General features: G+C 42.4%; 1 protein-coding gene across 3 annotated transcripts; it reads right to left on the reverse strand.

The window, feature by feature from the left end:
• Window positions 1-537: 537 nt before the first annotated feature.
• LOC111961857 (RING finger protein 122) lies at window positions 538-16156 on the reverse strand. 3 transcript variants are annotated; one of them, XM_023984453.2, is made up of 7 exons: window positions 16066-16156; window positions 15418-15522; window positions 14643-14832; window positions 4730-4775; window positions 4268-4309; window positions 4094-4176; window positions 538-2549 (listed from the first exon to the last, which is right to left on the reverse strand). In XM_023984453.2, the coding sequence occupies exons 3-7, from the start codon at window positions 14750-14752 to the stop codon at window positions 2435-2437; spliced, it is 396 nt and encodes a 131-aa protein (XP_023840221.1). In that variant the 5' UTR covers window positions 14753-14832; window positions 15418-15522; window positions 16066-16156; the 3' UTR covers window positions 538-2434. The 3 variants fall into 3 exon arrangements, with proteins under 3 accessions (XP_023840221.1, XP_023840222.1, XP_023840220.1); XM_023984454.2 differs by lacking the exon at window positions 15418-15522 and having other exon boundaries at window positions 4094-4173; XM_023984452.2 differs by lacking the exon at window positions 15418-15522.
• Window positions 16157-16434: the final 278 nt, after the last annotated feature.

Genomic DNA, 16434 nt, shown 5'->3' on the forward strand with positions numbered 1-16434 from the left:
TGAGCCATCTATTTTAAATCAAGGGTTGGGATTAGGAGTGAGATTAAGAGTAAAGGTTAGGCCAAATAGTTAAAATCATTACGTTTGAAAAGTGCTCTGCTTCTGTCGTCTTCAGCATGGTCAGAAAGTGATGTAGCCTACCTCAAGACTTGGGCTGTGTCTGAAATGGCATTCTATTTCTACTGCACCATGGGAATAGGGTGCCATCTTGGGAAACAGTCATATTCATTGATTTCTGGTGCGTAGTGTTCTGACCTAAAAACCCAGGAATGACATGACTCATACAGGCCACCGTCTGTGCATCAATGGGACTATCCTCTAGTGACACTTCTGGTAGCTACAGGAAGGTACGACTCACTCTCTGGTCATGGTAGAGAGGACGGAAGTAAAGAGCTTTCTAATCACAAATATGATTTTAACCCCTAACAGATTTGCTTGTAAATTCTGACGATATTGTTGATTTTGTTCGATTTGCGATTGTCAATTCAAGAAAAGAGACTTGTTTGTTCACACACCACAAACACGGTTGGACATGGATCAAAACAGGACACATTGTATTTTCTCATTTTTACAAAAGCAGATATTGTACACATGGGGAATGTTTACTTTGCCGTTGGGCAGTGCCTTTGCTTCAGTACACGTTACCACACAGAAAGGAATGGCTCCAAATCTCCCTTCACTTTAAATATAATTAACTGGAAAGGCTTGTTTGGCAAGGAAATACTAGTCAGGATAAAAAATGTAGTTGTTGGTCCCTCCTACAGTTCAAAACAGGAGTGTATGTCACACCCACTTAATATAAGCAGGATGCAAACCTGACACACACAGACCTGACAGACAGACAGACAGACAGACATGTGACATAGTCAGGAAAGAATGTGTCACAATAATGATACCTGTATGTCATCATCCCCAGGGTGTAACATACTGGACATTGCAGATAGATATGCCATGAATAGAGCTGAAACGATTCTTCACTCCAGATTTCAGAAAGGCATGTCTGTTCTACATCATATATTTCTATCTGGGCGTTCAACAATACAGCCCTTGAGTTCTCAAGTTACTATTCTCTTTTCACAGGTAGCCCCTCTTCCAGACAGTGACTGAGGGTTGAGAGCGGAGTTTTAGTCCCAGATTTTGTGGCTTTGTGAATCCTTTCTTCATGAAGAAGTCTGTTGAAAAGTGGGCATGCTGGTGGAGTGCGTACTGTAGAGGCTCGGGCAGTCAGTCATGTAGAATCAGTAATTTAATGATAAGGCGTAGCATGACATACTACATTTACATTTAAGTCATTTAGCAGACGCTCTTATCCAGAGCGACTTACAAATTGGTGCATTCACCTTATGATATCCAGTGGAACAACCACTTTACAATAGTGCATCTAACTCTTTTAAGGGGGAGGGGGGGGGTTAGGAGGATGACTTTATCCTATCCTAGGTATTCCTTAAAGAGGTGGGGTTTCAGGTGTCTCCGGAAGGTGGTGATTGACTCCGCTGACCTGGCGTCGTGAGGGAGTTTGTTCCACCATTGGGGTGCCAGAGCAGCGAACAGTTTTGACTGGGCTGAGCGGGAACTGTACTTCCTCAGAGGTAGGGAGGCGAGCAGGCCAGAGGTGGATGAACGCAGTGCCCTTGTTTGGGTGTAGGGCCTGATCAGAGCCTGAAGGTACGGAGGTGCCGTTCCCCTCACAGCTCCGTAGGCAAGCACCATGGTCTTGTAGCGGATGCGAGCTTCAACTGGAAGCCAGTGGAGAGAGCGGAGGAGCGGGGTGACGTGAGAGAACTTGGGAAGGTTGAACACCAGACGGGCTGCGGCGTTCTGGATGAGTTGTAGGGGTTTAATGGCACAGGCAGGGAGCCCAGCCAACAGCGAGTTGCAGTAATCCAGACGGGAGATGACAAGTGCCTGGATTAGGACCTGCGCCGCTTCCATTATGGATACTACAGTACCCATAATGGTAATAATTTGGTGGGTGCTTATATTTGTCCTATATCATTAGTTTTTTTGCATATCCCAACTCTCCCTGAGACACCCTCAGAGAGTGGGGTCACAGCCAGGGTCTGGCGTTATCAACAGCAACCCTGGAGCAATTAGGGTTAAGTGTCTTTTTCAAGGGCACGTCGACAGACTTACACCTTGTCAGCTCGGGGATTCAAACAAGCAACCTGGCCCAAAGCTCTAACTGATAGGCTACCTGCCACACGTGTGTCCCATCTCCTTATCAATACATGAGTGTGTGAAGTCTGAAGCTATGTTTCCCTATAGTAATGGTGTCATGTGGTTTCGTCACTGGTCCCTAATAACAGATTGTCAGGTCATTTTGCTTCAGCAATGTATGGTCCGTTCCGGGACCTCTAAACCAGTCTGTTCCGGTCGTACCACCATAGCAACATCCTACACTAGTCCGTTCCAGCTGCATCGTCATAGCAACCCACTACACCAGTTCATCCAGCAGTGTGCCCAGGCTGTGGCGTTGTTCAGGTGGCCCAGCGATGTGCTTGTTACACATGGGACACACACAGCGCACCTCCAGCCACTTCACCAGGCATCTGCAGGGGCAAGCAACAAGTCAGTACAACACATACAGTACCTGTCAAAAGTTTGGACACACCTACTCATTCAAGGGTTTTTCTTTATGTTTTACTATTTTCTACATTGTAGAATAATAGTGAAGACATCAAAACTAATTAAATTACACATATGGAGTCATGTAGTAAGCAAAAAAAGTGTTAAACAAATATATATATATATATTATTCAAAGTAGCCACCCTTTGCCTTGATGACAGCTTTGCACACTTGGCATTCTCTCAACCAGCTTCATGAGGTAGTCACCTGGAACGCATTTCAATTAACGGGTTTGCCTTGTTAAAAGTTAATTTGTGGAATTTCTTTCCTTCTTAATGTGTTTGAGCCAATCATTTGTGTTGTAACAAGGTAAGGGGGTATACAGAAGATAGCCCTATTTGGTAAAAGACCAAGTCCATATTATGTCAAGATCAGTTCAAATAAGCAAAGAGAAACAACAGTCCATCATTACTTTAAGACATGAAGTTCAGTCAATACGGAACATTTCAACAAATGTGCAAGTTTCTTAAAGTGCAGTCGCAAAAACCATCAAGCGCAATGATGAAACTGGCTCTCATGAGGATCGCCACAGGAAAGGAAGACCCAGAGTTACCTCTGCTGCAGGATAAGTTAGAGTTACCAGTCTCAGAAATTACAGCCCAGATAAATGGACATTTGACCGGTGGAAATCTTTCCTCTGGTCTGATGAGTCCAAATTTTAGATTTTTGGTTCCAATCGCTGTGTCTTTGTGAAACGTAGAGTAGGTAATCTCTGCATGTGTGTTTCCCACAGTGAAGCATGGAGGAGGAGGTGTGATGGTGTGGGGGTGATTTGCTGGTGACACTGTCTGATTTATTTAGAATTCAAAGCACACTTAACCAGCATGGCTACCACAGCATCATGCAGCGATACGCCATCCCATCTGGTTTGGGACTATCATTTGTTTTTCAACAGGACAATGACCCAACACACCTCCAGGCTGTGTAAGGGCTATTTGACCAAGAAGAAGAGTGATGGAGTGATGCATCAGATGACCTGGCCTCTACAATCACCCGACCTCAACCCAATTGAGATGTTTTGGGATGAGTTGGACCGCAGAGTGAAGGAAAAGCAGCCAAAAAGTGCTCAGCATATGTGGGAACTCCTTCAAGACTATTGGAAAAGCATTCCAGGTGAAGATGGTTGAGAGCATGCCAAGAGTGTGCAAAGCTGTCATCAAGGCAAAAGGTGGCTATTTTGAAGAATCTAAAATATATTTTGATTTGTTTAATACCTTTTTGGTTACTACATGATTCCATATGTGTTATTTCATAGTTTTGATGTCTTCACTATTATTCTACAATGTAGAAAATAGTGAAAATAAAGAAAAACCCTTGAATGATTAGGTACTGGTACTGTGTATGTACGCAAACACACACACACACACACCTCTAGCAATTTCACCAGGCACCTGTAGGACAAGCAACACCCCAGTAACACACACACGCCATTTATATCTGCTTAGTGTGTGGTGAGGTGACACTTGCCTCCGGTGAAAGGCATGTTGGCATGGCAACACTCCTAGCTCATCTTTCACTCTGAAGTCCTCCAAGCACACAGCACATGTCTGCTGTGATTGAGAGAAGGGGAAAGAGAAAAATAAACCAGGGGATGAGAGAGAGCGAGACAGAGAGAGAGACTAAACAGGTGACAGAACTAACCCCGTGTAGATTGAGTTTCTTTGTATCCCCTTTGAACACCACCTGTGAAAAAGCATAATTGATTAGAGCTAGAATTGCGAGACAAACATAAAATGAAACACATTTTTAGTTTAAAAGATGAAGGGATGTTTGATGACAAATATAATTTGGATGTTTCTGCACTCATCACTAGGGGGCTTGAGACACTATGAGAATTGAGATGGCATTCCAGGCTGTCTTCATTGCAGTCACAATAGATTTCTCTAATGCATTCCTGAGATGTTAAACACTTCTCCAGGCGCTTCTGAAAATCTGCACACCACGACTGCACTAAAGGTGATTTGGAATGGACCCTGAGTTTGTATGCAAAGATGTGATGATGTAACTGTGTTATACATGCAATGTGCTGAAGATGACTGACTTACAGAAGACACTGTGCAGTAATGTGACATCCTATCGCTGTGTTGGTGTTATATGGCTTACCGCTTTATATCCAAACCTCTCTCGTTGGGCCTGGTGCCTCAGTTTACTGGGAGGGAGGAGAGAGCAGAAAGAGAGGAGAGACTGTTAGTACAACTGAGTGAGAAGATGGACAGAAGCACAGACAGACACACACACACACACACACACATCAGCCATCTGACTCAACCTGTTTGAGTGACATCCGCTGACACTGGCAGCTTCCAACCTTCCAACCTGGAGATAGTTATGATATTTGTCATCTCAGTTTTGGGATTGACCAAGTGTAACGGATGTGAAATGGCTAGCTAGTTAGCGGTGGTGCGCGCTAATAGCCTTTCAAACGGTTACGTCACTCGCTTTGAGACCTTGAAGTAGTGGTTCCCCTTGCTCTGCAAGGGCCGTGGCCTTTGTGGAGCGATGGGTAACGACGCTTCGTGGGTAACTGTTGTTGATGTGTGCAGAGGGTCCCTGGTTTGCGCCCGGGGCGAGGGGACGCCATAAAGTTAAACTGTTACATTGATGCTGTTGCTGCGGAAAAGGAGGAGGTCGAAAGGGGGGTGAGTGTAACGGATGTGAAATGGCTAGCTAGTTAGCGGTGGTGCGCGCTAATAGCCTTTCAAACGGTTACGTCACTCGCTTTGAGACCTTGAAGTAGTGGTTCCCCTTGCTCTGCAAGGGCCGCAGCTTTTGTGGAGCGATGGGTAACGATGCTTCGTGGGTGACTTGTTGATGTGTGCAGAGGGTCCCTGGTTCGCGCCCGGGTCGGGGCGAGGGGACGGACGTAAAGTTAAACTGTTACACAAGTTCAATATTTTTTCATTAATTCTGTGTACAAATGACCATATACGGTATTACGTGTTTATCCAAAAGATAAATCTTAGTAAAGTTTCAGTTTCAATGGGCCGCCTTTCCTCTCCTCTCTGCCATGGTGAAAGGACCACATTGTGGAGCAGAGAGGGTCATACCCTGACCAGGGCTGTGTTGTTCACAGGTAGCCTAGTGGTTGGAGTGTTGGACTAGTATCCGAAAGGTTGCAAGATCGAATCCCTGGGCTGACAAGGTAAAGAATCTGTCGTTCTGCTCCTGAACAAGGCAGTTAGCCCACTGTTCCTAGGCCGTCATTGAAAATAAGAATTTGTTGTTAATGGACTTGCCTAGTAAAATATTTAAAAAATAAGTCGCAAGAGCTCTTCAGACACCAGAGCAGTCTCCAGCTACCACTGTCACATATCCTCTTTGTCACAAGAGAAACACAACACACCATACTTTTAGTTCCAGCCTGAGGCTGCTGCCTGAAGCCTTAAATAGACTCGGTCAAACCATGCTGATAAGCATTTGCAACTGATTGTTTGAGCTGGGAAGTACTTAAGGACAGAGGAAACCTAGGGAGGGGTGAGGGGGTCAGAAGGGGATCTCCCATGCCAACAATAGCCTGGACCCAATTCTGAGGACCTTTTTAGAGAAACCTTAGTCACAGTAATAACAGTCTCACACACACATCTATAGATGTATTCTTATAACTCAGGTCCCATCACTTACAGTGCCTTCAGAAAGTATTCAAACCCCATTACCTTTTCTACATTTTGTTACAGCCTGAATTTTAAATTGTTTAAATTGAGATTTTTGGTCACTGGCCTTGTGCTTTAGGTTACTGTCCTGCTGAAAGGTGAATTCATCTCCCAGTCTCTGGTGAAAAGCAGACTGAACCAGGTTTTCCTCTAGGATTTTGCCTGTGCTTAGCTCCATTCCATAAATTTTTTTATCCTGAAAAACTCTCCAGTCCTTAATACTTACAAGCATACCCATAACATGATGCAGCCACCACCACACTCTTAGACAAAGGGTTCCAAAAGACAGAATGATAGAACGATAAATAAAATGATAAATAGAGAGCGAGAAAGAGAGAGCGACTGAACAAAAATATAAACGCAACATGTAAAGTGTTGGTACCATGTTTCATGAGCTGAAATAAATGATCACAGACATTTTCCATATGCACAAAAAGTGTATTTCTCTCAAATGTTGTGCACAAATTTGTTTACATACCTGTTAGTGAGCATTTATCTTTTGCCAAGATAATCCATTCACCTGACAGGTGTGGCACATCAAGAAGCTGTTTAAACAGTTGCACCTTGTGCTGGGGGGGGGGGAATTCAAAATTGGGCAATTTTGTCACAACACAATGCCACAAATGTCTCAAGTTTTGAGAAAGTGTGAAGTTGGCATACTGACTGCAGGAATCTCCACCAGAGCTTTTACCATAGAACTGAATGTTAATTTATCAACCATAAGCCACCTCCAAATGTCGTTTTAGAGAATTTGGCAGTACGTCCAACCGGCTTCCCAACCGCAGACCACGTGTAACCACGCCAGCCCAGGACCTCCAAATCCGGCTTCTTCACCTGCGGGATCCTCTGAGACCAGGCACCAGGACAGCTGATGAAACCGTGGGTTTGCAGAACTGAAGAATTTCTGTACAAACTGTCAGAAACCGTCTCAGGGAAGCTCATCTGTGTGCTCGTCGTCCTCACCAGGGTCTTGACCTGAGTAACCGAATTCAGTGGGCAAATAACCACCTTCGATGGCCACTGGCACGCTGGAGAAGTGTGCTCTTCACGGATGAATCCCGGTTTCAAAAGTACGTGCCAGATGGCAGACAGTGTGTATGGCATTGTGTGGGCGAGCGGTTTGCTGATGTCAATGTTGTGAACAGAGTGGCCCATGGTGGAGGTGGGGTTATGCTATGAGCAGGCATAAGCAATGGATAACAAACACGATTGCATTTTACCAATGGCAATTTGAATGCACAGAAAGACCGTGATGAAATCCTGAAACCCATTGTCGTGCCATTCATCCACCCGCCATCACCTCATGTACGCATGATAATGCACGGCCCCATGTCGCAAGGATCTGTACACTATTCCTAGAAACTGAAAATGTCCCAGTTCTTCCATGGCCTGCATACTCACCAAACATGTCACCATTTGAGCATGTTTGGGATGCTCTGGAACGATGTGTACGACAGCGTGTTCCAGTTCCCGCCAATATCCAGCAACATCGCACAGCCATTGAAGAGGAGTGGGACAACATTTCACAGGCCACAATCAACAGATTGATCAACTCTATGCGAAGGAGATGTGTCACGCTGAAGGAGGCAAATGGTGGTCACACCAGATACTGACTGGTTTTCTGATCCACGCACCTACCTTTTTTTAAAGGTATCTGTGACCAACAGATGCATATCTGTATTCCCAGTCATGTGAAATCCATAGATTAGGGCCTATTGAATTTATTTCAATTTACTGATTTCCTTATATGAACTGTAACTCAGTAAAATAAAACATTTTTAACTTGTTCTTGCGTAGATTCCGCAACGCGGTTAGCTTTTAACAGCTAGGAAACACGACTAACCAAACAACAGTGCTAGGTGGCTGTACTACAGAAACACAGGTCGTCATCGTGGGAAAGACACATTGTTAAAAACTTTTTGTAAACAACTGGTTGCAGTAAAGAGCCAACCTGGATACTAAGGAGATCCTGAGGGAAATTGACGAGTACCAACAACTTTACGCTATGGAGGAACAACATACTCCATCATGGAAAGAGCAAGCTACCTCAAAAGAACTCTAACCCGACAAAAAAAGAAAGACTGATTCATCTACAGACACGGACGACTTACTTACAGTTGAACTAGAGGCCGGTGCTCTGGATGGAATCCATGCAACACTGTAAAAGTTGTGTGAGGAGGTAGCAGGGCTGAGGGGGGGTTTGGAGTTTAGCCAGAGTGAAATTCTCACGCTCCAAGGAGAGAACAAGGCATTCACAGCCAAGGTAAAAATCCACGATTCTAACATGGATTGACTACTCAGGGAAAACAGGGTGATGAGGGAGTCGCTACTAGACATAGTTGTAGCATGCGTGAAAATCTAATATTTTCTGGGATTCCTGAGGACGCATCCAAAAATCTAGAGGGCGCGATCAGAGAGTTCATGCAATCTGCCTTGAAACTTCCTCTAGAGACTGTAAACAAGGTGGCTTTCCACCGAGTACACAGACTTGGAGCTCGGAGCGACAAGACCAAGGGTCCCCGACCAATCATCGCAAAATTTGAACACTACCAACAAAAGGAGCTGATCAAAAGCAGGGGAAGGGAGCTTAAAGGGACCAAATTCGGTCTCAATGACCAATTTCCACGGGAGATAAATGAATGTCGCAAGAGGCTGTATCCTGTGCAAAGGCATCAGAGGGAGAGGGGTAAGCTGCCTTTCTCATTGTGGACAAACTCTTTATAGATGGACAGCTATTCTGAGACAGCTCCATAACACCACGGCTGTACTAAATCCTACAGGGACTTCAGGTTACGAAAAAAAGAAAGTATGGGAACTGTAAAAATATCTGAACACTATGAAGTGGATATGAACATACATGTACTCAATTACATGCTCGCTTACACATACAGACTTATACACACACTTGATATCGCTCTCTTCTCTCACTCTTTCCTCTTCTCTCCCCTCTCTCTATTGTCGAGAACTGTTCTATAATTTAATATGTTTCTTGTTTGTCTATATTTTCTATGTCTACATGTTTACAACAAGCAAGGGGAAGATATAAGAACAGGAACGTTGGGGAATAATATATTGTATGGGATACATTTGTACTGTAGTGAAGTCATCTCTATATTAATGCAAGGTCTCTTTCATGATCATGTGAAACATCAATTGCTATGGAAATGCTGGGATGTGGTTTTCAATGATGTTAAAGGTAATTATGAGGCAACTATGATGGCGATACGATATGGATTACAATTATCATGAATATTAAGGCTATACACACCTCATGTTACACACATAGACACTCAACCATGCAAATTGGCAGAGTTATTATTTATTTGGGCAGCACACATTATAGTTTTACTCTTATACAGACATCGTACACACTCACTAAATCACATCCAATATCATACACATCAACCTACTCAGATTTACTACACACATTATCTTGTCTCAATTTTCTAACATCTGTGGCATTGGCTAACAGGCAAGGGAATAAAACAAATATTGCTAGAACCTATTTCTTGAATTCTAAATATCAGACATTTGAAAGCTCTAATTTTGACCTTCATAATAACTTTGATGGCAGTAACTTTACAAGCACTAATGATGGTCAATTTAGACTGAGAATAGTATCTAGTTATGGTAAGGGGTGAAATAAGTATAGCCAGTTATATCTGTAATGGTTTAGCAGATTATAAAAAAAGAAGATCAGTCTTTACGTGGCTAAAAGAAAAGGAATATAACATATACTGTTTACAGGAAACTCACTACATATTTAGATGAAGTTGCGTGGAAAAGGAATGGAGTGGTGAAATCATTTTCTGTCATGGACAGAGGAACTCAAAAGGTGTGATGATATTAATTAACAAAAATGTTGATCTGAATGTGCAAATAGTCAGGAACGATTCGCAAGGAAGGTGGATCTTTTTTAATATGAAAGTGGACAAAAAAAAGCGATTTGGCTTATTAATCTATGGTTCAAATCAGGATGATCCATACTTCTTTGAAAATATTTATACCAATTTATTGAACTTACATGATCAAATCATTATGGTGGAAGACTATAACACAGTGTTAAGTACCTCAATGGACCGTAAAGGAAATCACTCTACAATTTTTCCAGTACGATATAGGTTCAGCAAATCCCTTTATTGTTTGGGATACCTTTAAATGTACCTTCAGAGGTCCTTATATTCAATATTCATCAATAATAAAAAGGCAGCTTCTGGCTAAAGAGACAAGACTAACAAGGGAAATACATGAACTAATAGTACAGGTACATAGCAATAAAAATGATACTTCAGAGATACAAAATAAGTTAGCGGAAAAACAAAAAGAACTTGAGGAACTTATTCAAGAACGATCTAATGTAATCTATTACAAAAATAAAGCAAACTGGATGGAATATGGAGAAAAATGCACAAAATTCTTCCTGAATCTCCAACAAAGGAACGCTAACAAAAATAATTTGCAGAAACTCGTTACTGAAGACGGAGTCATCTATGATTCTCCAAATTATATTTTAAGAGGAAGCTAAATATTTTAAGCAGATGTTCTCTTTTCCATCTCATCCTCTCCCACTGAATGAAGATTACATTAAGGAATTCTTTCCAAATACAAAAAATTGAAAATCAGAAGAACTTTGAGGCTATTAAATCCTTTCAGTCTGGAAAAACCCCAGGGCTTGATGGCATACCGGTAGAGGTATATCATGCCTTTTTTTATATACTAAAAGCTCCATTGTTAGATTGTTTTAGCTACTTCTATAGAAATGGTAGTCTGTCAGGTACTCAGCAGGAAGGTCTGATTTCTCTATTATTAAAACAAGACTTAGACGGCAAATATATAGACCCAGTCTATCTAAAAAACTGGAGGCCCCTTACACTTCAATGTTGTGATGCAAAAATACTAGCGAAATGCATAGCACATTTTTTGTTACCAGGTATTGTTCATCCTGATCAGACAGGTTTTTTACGTGGATGATACATTGGAGATTACTAGAACTACGAGAAATAATAGAGCATGAAACATTTAAGAAGCCAGGCCTGGTATTTATAGCAGATTTTGAAAAGGAATTTGATAAAGACTGGATTTTATTTATAAATGCCAGGATTTTTTCAATTTCGGTGATTGTCTTATAAAATGGGTAAAAGTAATGTATAGCAAACCCAGGAGTAAAATAGTTAATAACGGCTACTTCTCAGAGTTTTGAAATGTCAAGAGGAGTTAAATAAGGGTGTCCGCTGTCACCATATCTATTCGTTATGGCCATCGAAATTCTAGCTATTAAAATCAGATCTAATAACAACATTAGAGGATTAGAAATCCAAGGCTTAAAAACAAAGGTGTGCATGTATGCTGATGACTCAACTTTTATATTAAGTCCGCAAGCTAGATCCCTGCAATGTCTCATTGAAGATCTAGATAACTTTAATGGACTCTCTGGACTAAAACCTAATTATGATAAGTGTACAATAAATACGTATTGGATCTTTAAAAAATACAACTTTTACATTACCCTGCAGTTTACCTATAAAAATGGGCTGATGGTGAAGTAGACATACTTGGTATTCATATCACAAAATAAGCTCTCCACAATGGATTTCAATACAAAACTTGTAAAAATAGACAAGATCCTGCAACCATGGAGGTAAATACCTGTCTATTTATGGAAAAATTGCCCTGATTAACTCCTTAGTCATATCTCAGTTTACTCACTTACTTATGGCGCTGCCTACTCCTGATGATTTGTTTGTCAAATCATATGACTAAAAAATATTTTGCTTTCTGGGACGCTAAACCAGACAAAATAAAGCATGCCTATCTATATAATGAATAGGGTGGGTTGAGATGATTAAATATAAAAGCACTAAACCTCTCTAAAAGCGTCACTTATTCAAAAGTTTTACTTGAACCCTAAATGGTTCTCAAGTAGATTACTAAGAAAAGCTCATCCATTGTTTAAAAATTGCCTTTTTGCATTGTGCAGATTGCCATGTCTCATTTTCGATTAACTGAAAATTATACTTTTTTCAAAGTATCTCTCTTTTTCAAACAAGCATTGCAGAGCTGGCTACAATTTCAATTTCATCCCCCTGAAAAGATAGGACAAATATTACAACAAATATTATGGCTGAACTCAAATGTGCTCGTTGATAAAATACCTGTATTTATGGGAAAGATGTTTGAAATGGGTTTTTTGTTCTTAAATTATATTGTAAATTGGAATGGTAGAGTTATGTCTTTCATGGAGTTATCAGAATTGTATGGGAAGGTCTGCTCAATCCAAGAGTACAACCAATTGATTACAGCATTACCCCAAAAATGGAGGAGTCAGGTGGCAGCGGGAGGAGCGAAAGGTCTGCCCAATATAGTCTGTCTGCCCAATATAGTCTGTCTGCCCAATATAGTCTAATATAGTCACCCCCCATAAAGGAGTGGTTCTGCAGGTGGTGACCACAGACCACTTCTCAGTTCCTATGCTTCCTGGCTGATGTTTTGGTCACTTTTGAATGCTGGCGTGCTTTCACTCTAGTGGTAGCATGAGACGGAGTCTACAACCCACACAAGTGGCTCAGGTAGTGCAGCTCATCCAGGATGGCACATCAATGCGAGCTGTGGCAAGAAGGTTTGCTGTGTCTGTCAGCGTAGTGTCCAGAGCATGGAGGCGCTACCAGGAGACAGGCCAGTACATCAGGAGACGTGGAGGAGGCCGTAGGAGGGCAACAACCCAGCAGCAGGACCGCTACCTCCGCCTTTGTGCAAGGAGGAGCAGGTGAGCACTGCCAGAGCCCTGCAAAATGACCTCCAGCAGGCCACAAATTGCATGTGTCTGCTCAAACGGTCAGAACAGACTCCATGAGGGTGGTATAAGGCCCGACGTCCACAGGTGGGGTTGTGCTTACAGCCCAACACCGTGCAGGACGTTTGGCATTTGCCAGAGAACACCAAATTGGCAAAGCGCCACTGGCGCCCTGTGCTCTTCACAGATGAAAGCAGGTTCACACTGAGCACATGTGACAGACGTGACAGAGTCTGGAGACGCCGTGGAGAACGTTCTGCTGCCTGCAACATCCTCCAGCATGACCGATTTGGCGGTGGGTCAGTCATGGTGTGGGGTGGCATTTCTTTGGGGGCCGCACCCTCCATGTGCTCGCCAGAGGTAGCCTGACTGCCATTAGGTACCGAGATGAGATCCTCAGAGCCCTTGTGAGACCATATGCTGGTGCGGTTGGCCCTGGGTTCCTCCTAATGCAAGACAATGCTAGACCTCATGTGGCTGGAGTGTCTCAGCAGTTCCTGCAAGAGGAAGGCATTGATGCTATGAACTGGCCCGCCCGTTCCCCAGACCTGAATCCAATTGAGCACATCTGGGACATCATGTCTCGCTCCATCCACCAACGCCACGTTGCACCACAGACTGTCCAGGAGTTGACTTGTTTTAAGGACATTACATCAAAGTTGGATCAGCCTGTAGTGTGGTTTTCCACTTTAATTTTGAGTGTGACTCCAAATCCAGACCTCCATGGGTTGATAAATTTGATTTCCATTGATAATTTTTGTGTGATTTTGTTGTCAGCACATTCAACTATGTAAAGAAAAAAGTATTTAATAAGAATATTTCATTCATTCAGATCTAGGATGTGTTATTTTAGTGTTCCCTTTATTTTTTTGAGCAGTGTATTTTGAAATTAAACTAGGCAAGTCAGTTAAGAACAAATTCTTATTTTACAATGGAGGCCTAGGAACAGTGGGTCAACTGCCTTGTTCAGGGGCAGAAGGACAGATTTTTACCTGGTCAGCTCGGGGATTTGATCTAACAAACTTTCGGATACTGGCCCAATGCTCTAACCACTAGGCTACCTGCCGCATATACACACACTCCCATTCAAATACACACAGACACACACATGTAATAGTGCCAGACATGCCCTCAAACATATACAGTTAGTCTTGCTGTTATGATTTTTGTTGTCCTTAATGTCCTTTGTCTTTTTCTTTTGTCTCTTTAGTTAAATTTCTTGGTTGTTGGTGCATTGGGGGGGGTTCTTGGGGGTGGGGAATGGAATTAATTGTATTTTGTATTATTATTAACTGTGGGGGATCTTGGAGGGTTCGGGTCCCCGTTTTTGGCCTTGTGGGAGATCTGTCAACGTGCCCTTGAGCAGGGCATTGACCCTGGCTGCTTCTGTGTGTCACTCTGAATGGGAGTCTGTTGGATGACTGGTGTGGTGTAGTTGTTGAGCGGCTTCACTGCAAGTATATTGTATGTTTTGGATATTCAATAAAAAAAATATAAAATAATAATAAATAAATACAAATTGTTGCGTTTATATTTGTGTTCAGTGTAGATAGCTAGATAGGAGGGATATGTTTACCTGATGAAGTAACAGCAGAAGATGAGGCTCAGGACGAAGACGAAGACTCCGGTCCCGAAGATGACCATATAAATGTTGAGAGGAAGGTTCTGGAATGCCACAGTAGACATGACCCCTGACCTCTAGCCTCCGACCTGCTGTGACCTCTGATCCTTCACCTCTGACGGTTAACCAGACACACACATACACCCTGGAGGGAGACACATTATTTATTATTTATGTTCATCACAAATAAAGAAAAGCACATACAGTAACCATAACACAGACACACAGACACACAGACAGAAACAGTATGTAACCCAGGCTGTCTCTGTTGGTGGGTGAGGGTTCAGGTAACAAGCCCTGGTAAAAGCAGGAAGTGATGCAGTCTGGCTGTTGTGCAGCTGCCAGGATGTAGACTCTGAAGGTATAAGGATGCCCCACTGATGAAAGGTCAGTTAGTATCTAATGGAAGGTTAGTAAGGATTGGTGGAGGAATGATGATCATAGATCTCTGACTGTTGTCTATCTATGGGCTTACTGATGCCCTAGTCCTCATTAAGACTGGACAGCACGAATGCCTCTAGCGGTATTATCAGGCAAGTACAACAACCTACACACACACACTGACCTAGGCAAGCCATTGGCTACAGACACTGTTTACATGCCTAAGCTCTATTAGTCAAGAGGCACATGGTCAGTTCATTGGCTAAGAGAACAGAGATCACAGGGGTGCACTCAGCCTCCAACCCAAATAAGGAAGGGGTTCACTATTAATGTCAATGTTATGCATTACCTCTCAGGCAGAGCATAAAATCCCCTTGGGTTTTCACACACACACACACAGCAGGTTTGTGGTGTGTGTGCCTGCACACTAATGGGCAGATGTTGGTGTGAGTCACTGTTGGAAGAGAAACTGGATATGAGACTGTGATTTCGAAACACTTCATCCAGTTTCTTTGCTAAGAGTATCTGAAGATAAATGTATAGGTGTAATATAAAGGAGATAATCATTCTGAAAAAAGTTTACTCGTCGTAAACTTGCCATAAACACACTTGGATATCAAGAACTGTCTGCGCACAAAAGTTAAGTTGTGCACACTGCACATTCACAGTGACGTCAAGTCACCAAGGGACAATGCCATGATAACATCATGATGATCTTAGCCTATAATGTATTTCTCAACGGAGGATATGTATCGTCGACGTTCCAATGTATTAGAAAATATGATATATACTGAATCCAAGTAATCCTAGTGTTATCCGCTAAAATTGCGCGTTATCATACAGTTTCTCATTTTAAAAATTCAAATGGTGTCAGCTCATAAATCTTCTTCTTGCATGGCCATCAAAACAATGCAATATCACACAGCGATTAAGTCAATCTTTTGAAAAACAAGAAACGTTCAGAGAAATAAATGTGTCCTTATGCTTAAATGCTTACCGTTATAAATGAGAAAGCCCATCAATAGCGCAGACTTTCCCTCGATGGTAGAACATTTTCTATTCTTCATCAACAACACTGGATCGTCGTGTCTGGCTCGTCCGGCAGCGCGTCACATCTGGACTATTCTCTCTCTGTCTCTCTCTCTCTCTCTCTGGCCCTCTTTTACAATGTCCCACCCTAAACAGACAAACGATAAAATAAAATAAATCTTCCCACTGGGCAACAACTGGATGACTCAACGTTGTTTCCACGTCATTTCAAGATTTGCAAAACGCCAACAACGTAAGGGAATTTATTTTCTCCCGTTGATTTCACGTTCAAGTCACGTTAATTGACAACTCAAGCAAATGTAAATCGAAACTAGAT

This window comes from Salvelinus sp. IW2-2015, linkage group LG4q.1:29 (genome assembly GCF_002910315.2).
Source record: "Salvelinus sp. IW2-2015 linkage group LG4q.1:29, ASM291031v2, whole genome shotgun sequence".
In the NCBI taxonomy this organism is placed as follows: domain Eukaryota; kingdom Metazoa; phylum Chordata; class Actinopteri; order Salmoniformes; family Salmonidae; genus Salvelinus; species Salvelinus sp. IW2-2015.